The following is a 17,086-nucleotide window of genomic DNA, read 5'->3' as shown; positions in this document are numbered from 1 at the left end:
AGTAATATTTTTTGCTGGAAACAAAGGTTTTGCTAGATATACTGTTCTGCAAGCCAACATCCCTGCAGCAAAAGAGAATTAATCCCCAGACCACACACACAGTGCACACTGAAAATGCCTGGGACAAAGGACTTGTTTTAGCAGGTATGCAAATGCATCTCCCAACTGGACCTTCAGAAACCTATGGAAAGAGTGCCTCTTACAGGCCAATGCACACTCTGCAATCAGACTTTGCATCAGTGGAAGAACATATATACCACACATAGTTTGTAAATTATCAGCACATGACACAGCCATTTATGCTCACTGGCAAAACTACCAAATCCATCATAACCCAAACATGGCTTGCTCTGCATCTCCCTTTCCCCTTTTAAAGGAAAACTCACCTTCTTCAGCTTAGACTGATCATCCTTGTATGTAATCATCAGGACTAGTGCCAGATCCCCTTTCTCCCTTCGGGTGCCTTCACACAACAGAGGATGTTCTGCCTCACTGACAGTTGTTTTCATGCCTGCAGGCCATAAAAGAGGGGATGAAGAGAGAAGTGAGCCCACAGGACTGTACTACATCCTGAGCACTATCTATACCTCAGGCTATTTCACTCACCTTGCTGTCACAGGCAAAAGAAGGTTATTTTTTTTTTTCAATATTTTTCTGTTACTTTCAGAAATAGGCCATGAATAAATAGGAGCTGCTGTCTGTCCCCAGAATACTAAGTTGGCTACAACTGTCAGAACAACCAGATCCTAATATGCCATGGGAAGAGTCCAAGCAAGCCCACAAATCCATCTTAAAACAAGCTTTTCCAGTTTCTGTAGATGCTACACAAGCCAGCATTCCCACAGCATAAAAAGCTAATATTCCTACTTTCAGAGATGGGACAACAGAGGACAGGTCTTGTTTAATCCATTCTATTCCTTTTTGCATGCTGCTTTAAGGCAGGCATACAGTACTGTCAATATAACATACATAATCACTACTTTGTTTCTGAAGCTGATAAATGGGGCAAGAATTATGCTAAGATCCTGAATTATATGGTAACGCCTGAGAGTACTTCTGCTAGCCTTTCACTATAATTGTCTAGTCTTTGGTTCTCCAAAACCGTCCATCTCCATTAAAACCCAAGCAATACATCTTCCGCAACAAAACAGCAAGAAAAAAAGCTAGAATTAATGTTACTCCTTTAACGTTCAATTCCTGTCCTGTAACCTTCCATTTTCCACAGCTTGCAAAGGAAGATCAGCCCTGGCATGTAGAATTCTTCCTCATCTGGCTATGACAAACTGTGCATACACTTTCATTTCTTCACTGAACTGGAATGAACTACTAACTCTTACCATGCAAAATGAGGTAGGATGCAAAACATGGATGAAGAAAGACCTTTCTTGTAAAAGATTCTTACCAAGAGCAGCAACAGCTGCCTCAAAGCCAAGCTCTTCGTCTCCAGGCATTTCATTATTCCAATTACGGCTTGGGGGTCTAGAGCCTGTAGGAGAGACCACTGAAAGAAGACAACAGAATTAGTGCTCAACTTTCAAAACTAGGATCAGAAGGCAAAAGTCATTGCTGAGAACTCTCTGAATCTGCAGAGCTTCCTGTGGTCCTATTCTTTGCTTTGTACCTGTTTCAAGCCAATGCAGACAGTACCTGGAGTGCACAGGACATCAAATATGAAGCTAGCCAACATCAGAGGCAGGACAGGGCGGTAATCACATAGTGTTCCTTCTCGTAGTTCTTCAGCTCTCCCTCGAATAGTGTTCATCTCATTAGTGCCCAAGGGAATCTTCTTCAAGAGGGCTGCAATCTCAGACTCCTGGTATGCCAGCTTCACCTGGTAGTATCCACAAGGAAACAGAAGTAGCTGTCATGAGCACAGGCCCTGTGGGCAGTCGACTATTTTTCTATACGTAGAGTACAGCAATAGTTTTTATTGGATCATTAAATTATAGCAACTCTTAGTACCTTAGCCTCTTACTGTTCTCTCCATAACAAACAGATTTTCCAATCTGATACAAGACTTGCCTCATATTTATACATTTTCTTCTTTTACTCAAATATCAGTCTTGAGCTGCATACAGAAGAAACCACTTCAGCTTTCATATGAGAATCGGGAGAAGTGTTTGACTGGGTAAGTCAGTGGAAAAGGTGATTACTCTTAATTGTAGAAAGAAAGGATGCTATGCTAAGTAATACACCCATTGGAGACCACAGATACTGACTGGTATAAGAATGGGCACAGGGTGGCAGGACACATGCCACCTGGATGAAGACTGTTAGATTTCACTGCTCTGTGCCATTCTTGCATTCCCTCCATTCTTAAAATGTCAAAAGTGATTCTTTTCTTTTTGGTCACAAGTGACCGGCAATCTCACCATCTTCTAATCAGACCGTAAGAAGTACAGATAATTAGTGTAACAAACATAGCTGGTGGATACCAAGGGTGCTGAAAGACTTGGCAGACATGATCAAGAGGCCACTTTCCATCATTTACCTGGCTAACTGGGGAGGTCCCAGTGGACTGGAGGGTAGCAAATGTAACACCCATCTATAAGAAATGCAGAAAGGGGGATCCAGGAAACTACAGACCTGTCAGTCTGACCTCAGTACCAGGGAAGGTCATGGAGCAGATCATCTTGAGTGTACTTAGAAGACATATAGAGGATAACCAGGGGATCAGCCTAGTCAGCATGGGCTTATGAAAGGCAGGTCCTGCCTGAGGAATCTGATCTCCTTTTATAACCTGATGACTTGACTGTTTGACAAGGGAAAGGCTGTGGTTATTGTCTATCTGGACCTCCAAAAAGCATTTGACATGGATCCCCACAGAACTCTCATAAAAAAACTGGCTGCTCATGGCCTGGATGAGCATACGATCTGTTGGATCAAACACTGGCTGGATGGTCAGGCCCAAAGAGTGGTGGTAAATAGACTCAAATCCAGCTGGGGCCAGTCTTATGAACACTTGAAGGAGCTGGGAATGTTTAGTTTGAGAAAGAGGAGGCTGAGGGGAGACCTCATCAGTCTCTACAACTACCTGAAAGAACATTGTAGAGAGGTTGGTGCTGGTCTCTTCTCACAGGTAATTAGCAACAGAACAAGAGGGAATGGCTTCAAGCTGCAACAGGGGAGGTTTAGACTGGACAGCAGGAAAAATTTTTCACAGAGTGGTCAGACACTGGAATAGGCTGCCCAGGGAAGTGGTTGAGTCACCATCCCTGGATGTGTTTAAGGGTCGTTTGGATGTGGTGTTGATGGATATGGTTTAGGGGAGAACTTTGTAGAGTAGGGATGATGGTTGGACTCAGTGATCCCAAGGGTCTTTTCCAACCTGAATAGTTCTATGATTCTATGATACACATCTTCAGGAACTGCACAACCCTGCAGTGAAAAGCAAGGTGGATGCAAATCACACAGACAAGATCTTAATTGGACACTTCTTTTTTCTAAATAGAAAGCCTAATAGTAATCAAGCAGTGTTCAAAATAATATGCCTGCATAGTGTTTGCCTGCAACAAATGAGCTATGGGCAAGAGTAACCATTTTCAAACATGTAACAATTACACCTATTCACCCATAGGAATAAGTTTCAAACTATTTCAACAATGCAAATATGAGCAATTCCGTTTACAAATGGCTTTACTTTTCCCAAATTAGCCAAGCAAACTGGAAACATATTTAAGATAAGTAAGCAAGCTTTTCTAATCAAAATAATATATTAATAAAAGATTCTGTACTCATTTAAATATTTTCAAGCCTATCACTTCACATGAAATCAAAGGCCTGATGGCACCAGATGAAATGATATTTCTAATAATTCTTCTGGTAGATCAACATGTGCTAATGGGATGTGGAGACAATTCATTTAGTCCCACTGCAACCAATTTTAAGGAAACAAATATAAGCATAACCAAACTTCAGGAGTTGAAATGGAAACCAGAAGAGCAAAAACATTCAAGCAGAACAATGTTGCTTACAGATGCTGTACAGATACCTTTTGACACATTTCATACCTCCAGAGCCTTTGTAGAGGCAGGTGGTCTCTGCAGCTCCAGAGCAAACATTCCTATTTGGAAGGCCAGGTTGTGATACTCCAGCCGCTCACTTAACACAGTCAGCAAGAAAGCAGCTTTAGACAGGGTGTTGGTTGCCATCCATGTCTGCTTGCTGGTTGATACCTTGTTCTTTTTGCCCTGTTTGAGGAGGAATATTTAACAGGACACTTTCCTAAACATCCTAAATGATTCTATGCTTGTCCTCCTTTTCTTTGCAATAATGAGTAGACAGAAGAAATAATAAAACACATTTAAATTTTATTCCCTTTTTGAGGAATCAAAAATCCCAGTGGTAACTGATGACCATCATTATTTCCCCTATCTCACTCCAGTTCAACAGAGTGGAAGAGCTGGCCGGTTGGTAAGCAGTATGTCCACTACTGGACATGCAGGCAGATGTTGCATGCCTATCCCTTCCAAGGGAACCCTTCCATATAAGAAACACTATTTAGTGCCACTACAAGTGATTTTCCAGAAGTTTATACTTATTTCCTCTCAAACCCTCTATCCTGAAATAGCAAAATTTCTAACATTTCCAGTGGTGGACATTATGAAGTAGGAGACAAGTGGTTTTGGGAGAATGACATGAAACAGGGCCACTTGCACAGACCTGCACAAAAATCAAAACTTCTTATGGCTGCAGTATAATCTCATAGCACACAATAGCAAGTATATGTTGAACAAAATAGCCCTTGAAGTTGATGTTAAATAGAGTTTTGTTCAACTGATTTAAAATAGATTCCTAAAGCAGCTGCAGTTTTTAACAGATAAACCAAGCTTCTCTCTGAAGCAAAACGAAGAGAAAAGCGAAGAAGCTTTTAACTAAAGTTGAGTTTTTGAAGACTCCTGAAGTCCTGCTGAATGGCCAATTATTTTCTTTCTCCCTTTCATTCACCCACACATGCACAGTGATAAAACACATTAATTACATCCAGAGAAGTTCAACCCAAAGTAAGTGAAAGGCCCTTAATCACAGCAAGTGAGAAACGCCCATGAAAGCTGTTGTATCCATCCCACACATTGCTTCTAGCTGACTTTCTACCCCCAAGACTGGACAAGCGTTCTCTCTACCTTAGTTGGTGGCTGCTCGACTTTGAGATCTGGAGGGTTGGCCAGTAGGTCCCTGGCGAGCTCTACAGTTAAGCGGCATGCTTCACTGCTGTATCCATGTGCATACAGGGCCTCTGCACAGGCAAAAAGGATCTGCAAGAAGGAACAGACGGTCATATTCCAACCACATTCATGAAGGCTGGAGCTAGGCTGCTCAAACCACTGCTTGCAAAGACTCTGCAAACATAGTTCAGAATTAACTTCAGCAGCAGATACTCTGAGTCCTCCTTGCCCAGACATTAATGACCATCCTTTAAGTACTCCCCTAAAAAGCTTTCTTTCCATTATTAAGTCCCATCCTTCCTCCAAGTGCTATAAGAGATCAGAGAGTAACTCAAAAAAACCTAAACCCCAAACTGACTGACTATTTCCATGCATCTCCATTTCAGCAGCTTGTTCATAAAGGTGCAAGCTCTAAACGTATTTTGAGGTTATTACAGGAATGTGACATTGTCTGGTTTTCCAGAAATTTTTTGCTTAAATGATTGGATTTAAAATTTTCCTGCTGGCCATGTCTTGGTCTTACTTATTTTTAATATCAACTCAATTTTGCCATTTTCAAGAGCAAGACTAGGAAAAAAGCAGAGACTGTTTTACCTATCCTGGAGTGTGAGGTGGGATGAGCTAAAATTGAGGCGCACTTGAGGTTAGCACAGAAATAGGGAGTCTAGCTTGTGGGAAATAGACATGTGCGATACCACTGGATTAAGTCTGTAGATACCTAACCATATACCCTTATGCTTAAGCACTTGATTAAACAACATACTAGGTCAAGTGTGACAGCTAGGAGGGTGACGAGATCATGATGTATACAATACACAAAACTGCAAAATAGTCTTTTGAACCAGATTCTGCTCACCTCCATCCGGTTCTCCTGCTCCAGAGGCTTTATACCTGCAAATATATCCTGCTCCTCTTCATTTCCCCCTTCAGCTTTGTCATCATCTTCCTTGGCTACCTCTTGTGGATTCAGATAGTATACCTGGTAATCATCTTCCTCTTCTCCATCATCCCCTCCACCTGCTGCACCATTCTCTCCCACTTCTTCTGGCTTCAGGCTCACACCACCACTGTTCTCATCTGCAGAAGGCAGATCATCATCACCACTACCCATTTCCCCCACAAGATCCTTGGACGATTTCTTGGCCATGGAACTGCTTCCGATACTGGGTTCAGGTCCCTCAGAGAAGTATACCCCACCATCCTCCTCAAAGGTGTCCCTGTAGCTCCTGCTCAGTGGGCTTTCTGTAAAACTAAATGTGTTGCTGGCTTCTGCCCCCAGAGCCAAGCTGCTGTCATCCAGGCTCATCTCTGCCAAGTCTGGCTCCAGAGAGCTGTCTTCACTGCTCATGCGGCGTTTCCCACTATGTTTACTGGTCAAGCCCTTGCTCACTGGCAACTTTGCTTTGCCTACTGCAGTCTTATACACAGCTTTATCACCTTCTGCTGAAAGTCGTCTCAAAACCCTCTGTGGTGTTTCAGAGACAACTTTCCGCTTTCCAGTAAGTTCCTTTGGACGAACTGCTGGCTCCTGGGGGGAGGGACGCAGCCTGTCCCCAGGCTGCAGACATGGTCCCCCAGGCTCCTGTCCATGGGTTCTACCAGCCTCACAGGCAGTTTCTGCACACTGCAACCGGCAGCTCCTCTGCTGGATGGCCTTTACCCAACAGAATGAGTTCTTCTTGTCAGTGCTGCTGTATGTGATCCCAGGAATAGGATAAGCTTCCTCCCAGTTGAAGTAACAGGCTTCCACAGCTGGCTTGAAACCCTGGAAGAGCTTCTCCAGTGACTTCTTGTGCTGACCTCTCTTAACATTATCTATGACTTTCAGCTGCCACTGTCTGAGCTGTGAGCAAAGGTCTCTGCGCCTAAGAGAAGTAAGAGGACACGTTAGAAAGCAGATACAAAATGTAGCTGCAATAAACTCTCTCTTACACCTCCTCCTCTTTGTCAGAAACATCTTCTGCTGAATGAAGCAGACAACACTAGTATGAAGACAGGTGGATAAAAGGAAACAGATACATTAACAACCAAGACTCTTGATACAGAAACAAAACATGAACAGTACCAACATGAAAGCATGATACATGTTTGCTTATCTCCCCCTAATAAGGTATTAGTTATGTGAGACTCAGCACTCTTGAGACCAGTCAGTGCATGAGGAACTGCTCTTGGAGACATTCCTGAAACAGTCTGCAGCAGCTGTGAAACAGTCTTGTGAACAACTCCAGTTAAGACATTCACAAGTACAATCTAAACAGCCTTCACAGGGAAGCACAAAGCCAGACAGGTCCACCTAATCTACCTCCCAAGCACTTACCTCTCTACCCTGATATGCCTATCTAGAGCTTAACAATTTAATTTAGGCTTTAGAAGGCCATCCTCAGGAGAATAAACTGTTGCAAGCCACAGGCACAGAAGAAGCAAGACAAAATAATTGATGTTCAAATAATTCTGACTAAGAAGCAAGCTGGTAGGGTTACAGAGACTTAAACTACACAGCAATTAATTCCATGTCCCTTATTACCATGGGAAAAACAAAGCATTTTTGTATTTCCCAGTGCCAAATCAGATGTAGGGACTAAGCATTTGAGCAACATAATCTAAATGGATTACACATTTGGGTGATCTAATTCAAGACGAGGAAAAGACATTTCTAGAAATTGCACCAAGTGTCTCAGTCAACTGCCATTTTGTCTCTACCACAGGTTTCAGAGACTTCAGATATAAGCCAAACACCTCAATCCTCTCAGATTCCCTATCAAAAGCAAAAGAACAAAAAATCAAACAGGGTGACTCAATTTAGGTGCAAAGGGTATTAGGACAAAAGAGGCTAAAGAAAATGGACTGCTTCCTTTTGTCCATAAAACAAAAAACAAACCACATTAACAAGGGAAGAGACTGGTAGGAATTAATAAGGAGAAGATTTTCAGAATGAAAAGGAAGAAGGGAGAACCCCTCAGGAAAAATAAGGATGAGAGCCTGCAACGAGTTAGGAATGAGGGAGCAAGTCTCCTTACGATTCACTGGAAAGAACAGCAAGGATGGGTAGAAGGGCGTTGTTCTTGATGACTATTCAAACTCCTAGAGAATAAGAAATCAAGCAGGAGCATTTCAATTATGCATGAGCTCAAGTAGGAGATCTGAGCAAATCTGAACTGTGCCAAGTAACTGAAATGTGAATACCCATAGCATAACTTCATACTTTATTAAAAGCCAAAATCTTTTATGGTTTTTCTATGTGATCTGATTGATGTCTGCTTTTATTTTGAGTCCAATTCCCAGTTTCCTACAGTTTTTTATTTGTCTTAATCTGATATATTTAGCTACTTCATATTATAAACTGTACAAGACAGAAACTGCATCCATTTTAGTGTCCCTGATGTATCTTACACAGATAGGGCATTTTATTAATGTTACACAACAATTCACAGAAAGCAAATCCTGTTAATGTGTAATTATATTGAAAATGCCACCTGTTTTAATTTGTTCTGAAAAGCTTTTTCTGAGCATGTGTAGCACATTAAACTAATTCAGTACATTCTACACACCCCACTTTGTAGACAAGATGTACAAAACAAATTACTTCAATGTCAACCACAGTATTTCAACATAAGCCCTCAGTACCTCCGGTGCTATTCTACTAGTGCTAAATAAAGATAGCAGTGATTTACCAAGGCACAGTATGGTTTAGAAACCTGCAAAAGCCTCAGAATTTTGCCTCAGAGAACTGAAAATACTGCAAAACACGTGGGTGACACTGTTTACCAACATACTGCAGAGAACACACTCCCTAAGAGCACAGAAAGCAAGAAATGGTTCTTGAAATAGACATCAGTGAATCACTGAGCTAAACAGAAATCCATTAAACTGCTGAAGAGTTAAATTTAGAAAGCATTAAAACGTATTGGTAGCCAGTGTAACCATTCAAAGAAATGTTCTCCACTGAGACACTGAAATGCAGAATTACACCCATATGTAAAAGAGAACTCTCAGGAAAGGAGTTATCCACACTACATGATGTTGCAAAAGTAAGCAGCCTATAGCAAATACAGTTTTAAGTAATTTTAGTGCTCCTGAACCATACACAGCACATAGAACAGAAGGACTAATGGTTGAACAGGTAATGATACAAATACAAGAAATCTACAGGAATAAACTCCTGAGTATGCCTGAATATCAGAGAATGAGAGAGACTGGATCTGATCCTGGCACTCACCTCTGTGGACTAATAGTTGGGTCAAGGACAGCCAGCCTCCAAAGAACCACCATCTCATCACACATACTTGCACAGGCATGAGCAGCTACTTCTGACTGCCCATTGCTGCGTCCTGTGTGCCCACTAGCACTGCTGTGTGATGCAGATGTTCGCACACTGTACCACCAGCCAGTTATCTGCAGAAGAAAACGTTCAGTTGAGCTGCACTGTGGCCAACATCTCATCCCCTGCTCTCACTTAATCACACAAGGAAATGGCATCTGTAGCTAGTGCCATGTTTTCACTTAACTCCAAGATAACTACAACCACTAAAGCAGTATTGGTTTGTGAGAACTAAGGGCCTCTCAAAATTTCTCTGGTAGAAAGCACATGCCCACAGAACAAAACACTCACAGCAGGTTCTCTTACTAGACGCCTTCACGCTTGGAGGAAAAAAGTGAACAAATGTCATAAATGAAGCATTTCCTTTCTCCTGCTCAAAGATGATGCATGTGATAGAGCAATTAGGAAACTTCCATTGCAATTTATATTACAGAGTGAGATCAGTGTCTTGAACTATCAAAGGAAATCTTCCTCCCAATATTATTTTTTTTTAAAGATCAGAAAATACGTTACTTAAGCCCATCAAAGGTACCTTCTACAAAAATAACACAAGAAATCCGAGATTCTACCACCCAACATATCTTCAGTTTTTACCAAAATGGCAGTTCATGTGTGATGTACTTTGTTTAGGGAAAATAAAAAAAAAATAATCACCTTGACTGGGCAGAAATCAAATGTGCTGAACAAAAGAGATCAGACTCCATATATTAATGTTAAAAGGACTGACATATTTTTGGGACATGACTAAATCAGGACAGGAGCAAACTGTAACCTTGTTTTAGCACGGAGAAGCACAGGCTCACAATGCATACAGAATGTAAAAAAAAATAAAATCATTTCAGCCATGGACTCTATAGGCACATGGCACCAGTCACTGGCTCAGCCTGGTTCCCCAAAATCTTCTCCCACGGTAGAGAGATTTGAATACCTGCTCATAGTTGAGACACTGATCAGTTAGAATCTCCAGCAAAGGAGCTGCATTGCTATCCCGTCTCTTAAACATTTCCCGCACAATGGAAAGCAGGTTCCAGATTCCTTCAGGCTCTCTTCCTCGCAGGGGACGCAGGAGACAGGCCCACTCAGCAGCAGCTGGTGGCTCCGTAGAAGAAAGATACATTGAATTCACATCACTGTGGATAAAACAGAAGAGCAGGCATGAGAAAAAATATTAAGCTAAGCACAGCCATACAAAATCCTGAGTACATTCTACATCCAGAAGTATATTTGTACCTTTACACAGACATGCATAACCTAAAAGAGAAGATGCATAACGAGACCAAGAACACCACACAAATAAGGTATTGTGCAAATACACTGTGCTCTACTGAAATAACACTGGACAAGCTATGCAAAAATACAGTCCAGAAGACTGACCATGAAACTAAGCATCCTCAGTCCATGGATCACACAAAGGTACAGGCTACACGGTGAATGAGCTTACAGATTACATTAATTCCCTTCTACGGGAAACAGTTACCTGAACACAACAGGAGAGGGTCCACAGAATTTATGAAGGGTTTTCTTTATGTTGTCACTCAGAGTAGATTCATCTAAGTACCAGGTGCTTTGATCTGATGCAGAAGGTCCAGCAGTGGGATCTTGACAATAGAATAACACAATATATAGTGTGCAGGCTTTGAAGGTAGTTTCCTCTGTGTGCCCAACCACAGAGATTATAGGGAGTACACAGGCAGCATTACTCAGTTTATTTCACCTGTTCCAGAAGTCACTATACAGAACTATCTTAAAATTCTACCATTACATTAACCAATTACAAGACTAAACTGGGACACATGACTGGCATGCTTAATGGTAGCACGACAACCAGAGGAACCAGGAGAAATTCAGGGACTATGCCAATAGAAACCTCATCAAGTTCATTGAGGAAAAATTTAAACTTCTGTACCTGGGACAGAAAAGCCCATGCATCAGTACAGATTGAAAACCAAATGGCTGAGTAGCTGATAGGATTTGACGATTATGCTGAATGCCAAGCTGAACACAAACCAATGGCAAACTTTAACTGAAAACACAAAACAAAAAACGAGCCTGCAAACTGGGCTCTATTAAGAAAAGCACAGCTAGCAGATTTAAGGAAACTATTTTATCCCCCTCTACCTGGCAATGGTAAAGTTACACATGGAATCCTGTATCCAGTCTTGGGTCCCCCAGACCAGGAACAACTCAGAATCCAGAGAGGATACAGTGGGGGGGTATCAAAGATAGCTGGGGGCATGGAGCCCAGGCAAGATTGAGGAAGATGGGCTAATTTAATCTAAAAAGGAGAGGGTAAGGAGTGATCATTACCAGTCTACAGCTACTTACAATCACAAACACAGTGCAGGCAAACTCTTCTTTGTAGAAAATTATAAAAAAAGGGAATTCATACTGGACATTAGGAAAAAAATCCTTAACGAAAAGGGTAATGCAGCAATGAAATAGGAATACCCCCCCGTAACATCTCTGGTAACCAAGATTCAGCTATGCTAGCCCAAGCCACAGCTAACCCAAGTTAGCGCTGTGAACAGTTCTGTTTCAAGTAGGAGGTTGGAGAGGTCCCCTCCAATCAGCATTTCTAGGAGTCTATAATTAATACTCACTTTAAAAGAAAAACCTTTTGCTGAAAAGGTGCATTTCCTGATGCTCCCTTCCCCTGTCTACACTCTGAGGCATCCAATATACCAGCAATTGCCCATTGCTGTGCCATATATACATGCAAGTGCTAGCAGTTATCCCTTTTCCTCCTTCTACCTCTCTTCACCTGCAACCTCAACTACATGGAAACAGAAACTCAAAGCAATGGAAATATAGCTAATTTCTATCTGTGACACAGATTACTGAAATAAGATATATCCAGGTTACCCGGGGCTCCGCACACCGTGTTGATGGCAGTAGACTGAGAAGATAACAACTCATCCAGCAAGCGCTGAGCTGTTGGAAGAATCTGAAAACACAAAATAAACTTTCAATATACACTGTATTTCTTACCCTGATGTACCCAGCCAAAGATCTGCCTGGATTTTCATGACTGACACACTCATAATTTCAGAAGTATCAAACACACACAGTCCTGTTTTCAGAAAGGACGACAGAGGGTGCTAAAGATTATACAATAGCAAACCAGCTGTTACATGTCTCCTCTCTCAAAGCAAATATATATGCAAGGCTTACTTCCTACATTCATACCCGAAGAAGTAAACAAAAATATCACAGGATATTGGTTCCTTTCTCATTTTTTGATAAGTAGTAGCCCACAGAGAGTGATACTGCAACTGATTTTGAGGAAGACAGAAGTGACTGCGGTCAAGGTCACCATTTTCCTGCAGTTTGAATGTTCTTAGTTTCTTTTTCCTAAAGTAATTTCTCTAAAACCCAAGCCAATTGGAACAGAGGAGCTAACTATAAATTACATCTATACATAACATTTTGGGCAGACTTCACCTTATTTACGATCCTGTTAGAGCAAAGGGACCATCTATATATTCAACTCAAACTCAATAGTAAACTAATGCAATTTCAGCACTAAACAAATAGCTTCTGGACAGTTCAGGGCATAAGCAGAAAATGCTCGTAGCTGACTGCAAAATCCTATGCAGATACACCCTTAGTTTACTCTTCTTCAAAGAAAAATGCACACTGGAAACACTTTTTCCCAAACTATGTCTAGGTTGAAACTGCAGATCCACTAGCCTTTAGGATGCACTCTTACAAGAGGTTAGTCCATACAGTTGGGATTTAAATGCCTTGCAACAGAACATCTGATATCCTCCCACCACTCTGAGGTTTCCACCACTACATATTTTAAGTCATCACAAAGCAGAAAAGTCACAGGTCTAGGCAATGTCACACCTTAAGGTTGAAGCATCAGGGACCTACAGTGACTGCTTCAGGCATTTTTGCCAAGATATTCATAATTAATTTCAGGAGTACTGGCTTCATGAAGAGAAATAGCTCTTGGTAGAACTGGGTAATAAATTCCAGCTGCTCAGAACCACTGACATTTTCATAGATACGGAAAACACTTTCTACAGAGATTTTGAAAACATCTCCTTATCTAGCTGCATTCCTACAGACCACCATCCTTTTTCATTCAAAAATAATTCATCATTCTATTACTGTACCATAATGTCATTCACAACCTGGAAATTAGGATAAAATAGAATCATGTGTACAGCCTACTCTGATTTTACATCATGTAGTCAAAATATGAGGTCCCAAGGTATCAGAGTATCTATCTCCACTCAGAAATCTTGAAAACCAGGAATGGGACTGTAGGAAGAGTTTGAGGCATGCCTTGTGTTTTTCAAGAGAATTACACAACACGTTAAGATGCACGTGCCAATAAAACCCAAACTTTTCTGTTGGGCAGCATCCATCAGATTATCTGACAAAATAGTCATAATTAAACGAAATATTCTACATGTTCCTGGGTGCACAGCTGGTACACATGACAGAAGGAGAAACAAACTCTGAAAAAGGAGCAGACACAAAATATTTGAAAGCAAACACCTTGCATGTCATTCAGGAAACAACTACCACCACTACTAGCCTTTCAAAATCCTCCTTTATTAAGCACCAGAGTATGTGACACAAAGCTCTGAGCCCTTAAGGAGAGAAGAAAAGCTTTTTCTGTTACATAATGAAGCAAGCAGCACATACTATTGGTGCTGAACATTCAGCAACAAAAAAGCAGTATTTTGATATCACTTTCATATTATATGATTCCTCTGTTTCCTCTCATAAGAAGATCAGAATTTCTGTAGAATATTCAGAAGACATTTTAGCAATAGCTTAGTGTCCCAAGCACTGCACCATAATATGAATTTTAGGCCTATGCTGACAGTAATCTAACTCCTATTTAAGACATTGCACATGCACAACTGAAATGTGATGGATACCCAAGCAGGTCAGTTTTTCTCATCCTCCTCCAGTTTAACCAACACAGAAGAGTTGCCAAGGCCTTATAATAATTTAGGTATTCTTGTGTATTTTGTGCAAACCTTTTTGGCAGATGAGATCAATGACCTGGCCTTGACCAACACAGATATCTAAGGAATAAGAGAGCAGATTTTGCCTTTGACTAATAAAATTTCTTGTCTGTTACTTTTCATAATCTAAATTATTCTTATGAATCATAAAGAAACTACACTGAGTGAAGTCAAAGAGTTACCAGCTGGGTCCATTAGAAAGTGCCCGTATAAGGTACATACACCACATCCCCTGGGTAGTCTTCTCCACTTAAATAACCAAACACACAATAAAGAAGCAACCGGATTTGTTCTGACCTAAGTTTTTCACCATCGTGCCTTTATTTTATTGTGTTTGGTCTTCCAAAACGCAAGTGTATATTCATGTTAACATGAATAGCTTCCACTCCTCTTTCTCCTTTTAAGACACTTCTAATCTTTTACTTGGCAACAGACAAATGTCAAATAATAGAACAGGAAACCTGAAAAGGGCAAGAACTGAAAGTATTACCAGCAACATAAAAAAGGAAATAGCAAAACTGGTTAACTTGCAACAAAAGACACTATATAAACTGACCCAGAATTAAGATAGCTGAATTTAATAAAAAGCCAGAACTAAGGATTGTCCCCATTTACCTGTTGTGGAAGTTCACTGATTAGGTATTGAGCAAATTTTTGCAACTGGTCTCTTTGCAGTCGAGACAAGGACTCGGAAACCGGTGCTCTTAAGCATACTGCAGATGCCTGAAGAAAGAAAAGGAGACATAAACTGCTATTGACAGGTCAGACAATGAAGCTGTGTCCACTGAATGGATCAAGTGTCATGAAAAGTAGCTATGCTGATGCATCTCATAAGTGGTGTTGATGGACAATTATTTTTTTTCTGTAATTATACAGCATGTTGCAGATAGGATGCAAATAAGCTGTCTAGTCTTTTTATAAAGTGTTTTTAAGAGCTTCTTTTCAAGGAAACTGCTTTAACAGCCGTGCTTAAGATCTGTTGTTGCTAACAATTGCACAAATATTGGCAGGGATTTCACAAACAAACTTCTAAAATAGGACATTATTCTTAAAGCTCCTGCCAAATCAACCAGCGCAGTGGGGGTTGTTCCACAGAAACACAACCATCTCATTAGCAGGTTTTTTTTCTTCAATCTTAAAATCAGTCTCTTTCCATATCTTACAACAACTTAGATGATAAAAACACCACTAGCTTCTTAATCTTTTTCACTCTGCAAAACAAAATATGCGCAAATGGCACCTACCTAAAATTTAACCTGGAAACAGGCAAGAGCAGTTTGATAATAAAGATGGTTCTGATATTGATTTGTCTACATAGAGCAATATACCTTGGCTTGAAACTTGCTTGTGTCAGCAGTCAATATATCCAAATATGAAAATCGTTTCACTATCATTTTTCAGGCAGAAGAAAGTATTGAAGGGAAAATAATTATTCTTATCAAACACAGGGTCCAAACTTTCTGAGTTTAAATAATATAAATGAAAATTCATTTCCTATCTTCACTCTCTGTATCCACGTTTTAAAACTGGAACTAATAATTTAAAACAGAACCCATTTTTTTGCCAACTCTCTGGTCCTAAGTACAGTAAGTATACTGATATTCAGATTATTTCAAAAGAGTATCAATTTAAGCCTACTATAATTTTTAATTGTGAAATATTAACAAGCTTCATCAGGTTATTAGCACTTGATCATAAGCATGTTAGCTATAAAATGTCCTGTGACAGCAGAAATTCTTCTGTTCCTTTTAATCATCCAAGCTTAATCCTTCCTGAAGATGCATTTCTCAGCTTCCCAAAGACTGAGGAAATTAATCCGCATGCAAGACTGAACCCTCAACTTGTGTATTTCATGTCGATGCTATGCATTTTTATTTGGAGTTCACTGGAATAAGAAACACCTACTTTTCACTCTATACAAGCAGTCAACTAAGAACATAAACTTGCTTGAAATCTGCAAGTCAAAATGACACTTACCTGCCTCAGTATGTGTTAAAATGAACTGGCAAATATAAGGGACAACAGTGATCACAATCACTTTCCTTCTGCACTTTGATCGAACAACCTAAAGGAAGCTTACAAATCCCATATTTACAAAGACTTAACAAAAAGACTAACTATCAGTGACTATTCACTCCTTGCAGAACTGAAGAATGAGTAATTCTAGCACTTAAATGAGAAAGACAAAGGGACCAAAAAAAGACTGTATCTACCCCTTAGCAGTTTGCACATCATCAAAGGACATTCTGCAGTTTAGTGCCTCTGACAATTCACTCCTCAGACTGCAACTGTGAGTGCACATTTGCAAAGTCGGTAACCAAAAGGAGTGCCAAGAGCAACTTCCCTAAAGAGAGCGCACGTTCTGTGAAACTGTAATGAGAGACCCTGAGAAGACGCTTAGGGGAGAGCAGAACTGTATTTAAAGGCCTACGTTGTGTATCCGGAAGAGGCAGAGTGCCACAACGTGAGCACACCACTTGGCTCCAGCTCCACAGGTGCAGCTGCACGAGGTGATCCTGCATCGGTCAAACATCACTGCCACGTTGTATGCACCTTTGGGTGGCACCATTTGTGGGGGTACCACAGTGGCACTCAGATGGAAACCTGTTAAAATT

General features: G+C 40.7%; 1 protein-coding gene across 4 annotated transcripts in view; it reads right to left on the bottom strand.

Annotated features, from left to right (window-relative positions):
- Nucleotides 1-17,086, bottom strand: part of ZSWIM8 (zinc finger SWIM-type containing 8) — a 64,155-nt gene that overhangs the window by 13,161 nt on the left and 33,908 nt on the right. For all 4 annotated transcript variants that reach the window (XM_051617612.1, XM_051617613.1, XM_051617614.1 and 1 more), the window contains exons 4-15: nucleotides 16,903-17,075; nucleotides 15,087-15,194; nucleotides 12,346-12,427; nucleotides 10,961-11,081; nucleotides 10,412-10,613; nucleotides 9,382-9,557; nucleotides 6,022-7,030; nucleotides 5,124-5,255; nucleotides 4,011-4,190; nucleotides 1,648-1,831; nucleotides 1,403-1,501; nucleotides 387-511 (exon numbers count right to left, since the gene is read on the bottom strand). In XM_051617612.1, the coding sequence (XP_051473572.1) occupies nucleotides 387-511; nucleotides 1,403-1,501; nucleotides 1,648-1,831; nucleotides 4,011-4,190; nucleotides 5,124-5,255; nucleotides 6,022-7,030; nucleotides 9,382-9,557; nucleotides 10,412-10,613; nucleotides 10,961-11,081; nucleotides 12,346-12,427; nucleotides 15,087-15,194; nucleotides 16,903-17,075 (2,591 nt within the window). The remainder of the gene's footprint in view (nucleotides 1-386; nucleotides 512-1,402; nucleotides 1,502-1,647; nucleotides 1,832-4,010; nucleotides 4,191-5,123; nucleotides 5,256-6,021; nucleotides 7,031-9,381; nucleotides 9,558-10,411; nucleotides 10,614-10,960; nucleotides 11,082-12,345; nucleotides 12,428-15,086; nucleotides 15,195-16,902; nucleotides 17,076-17,086) is intronic.

The sequence above is a fragment of the Apus apus genome, chromosome 4 (genome assembly GCF_020740795.1).
Source record: "Apus apus isolate bApuApu2 chromosome 4, bApuApu2.pri.cur, whole genome shotgun sequence".
NCBI lineage: Eukaryota > Metazoa > Chordata > Aves > Apodiformes > Apodidae > Apus > Apus apus.
The sequence above is the reverse complement of the archived record's forward strand: the minus strand, read 5'-3'. Positions and strand labels throughout refer to the sequence as shown.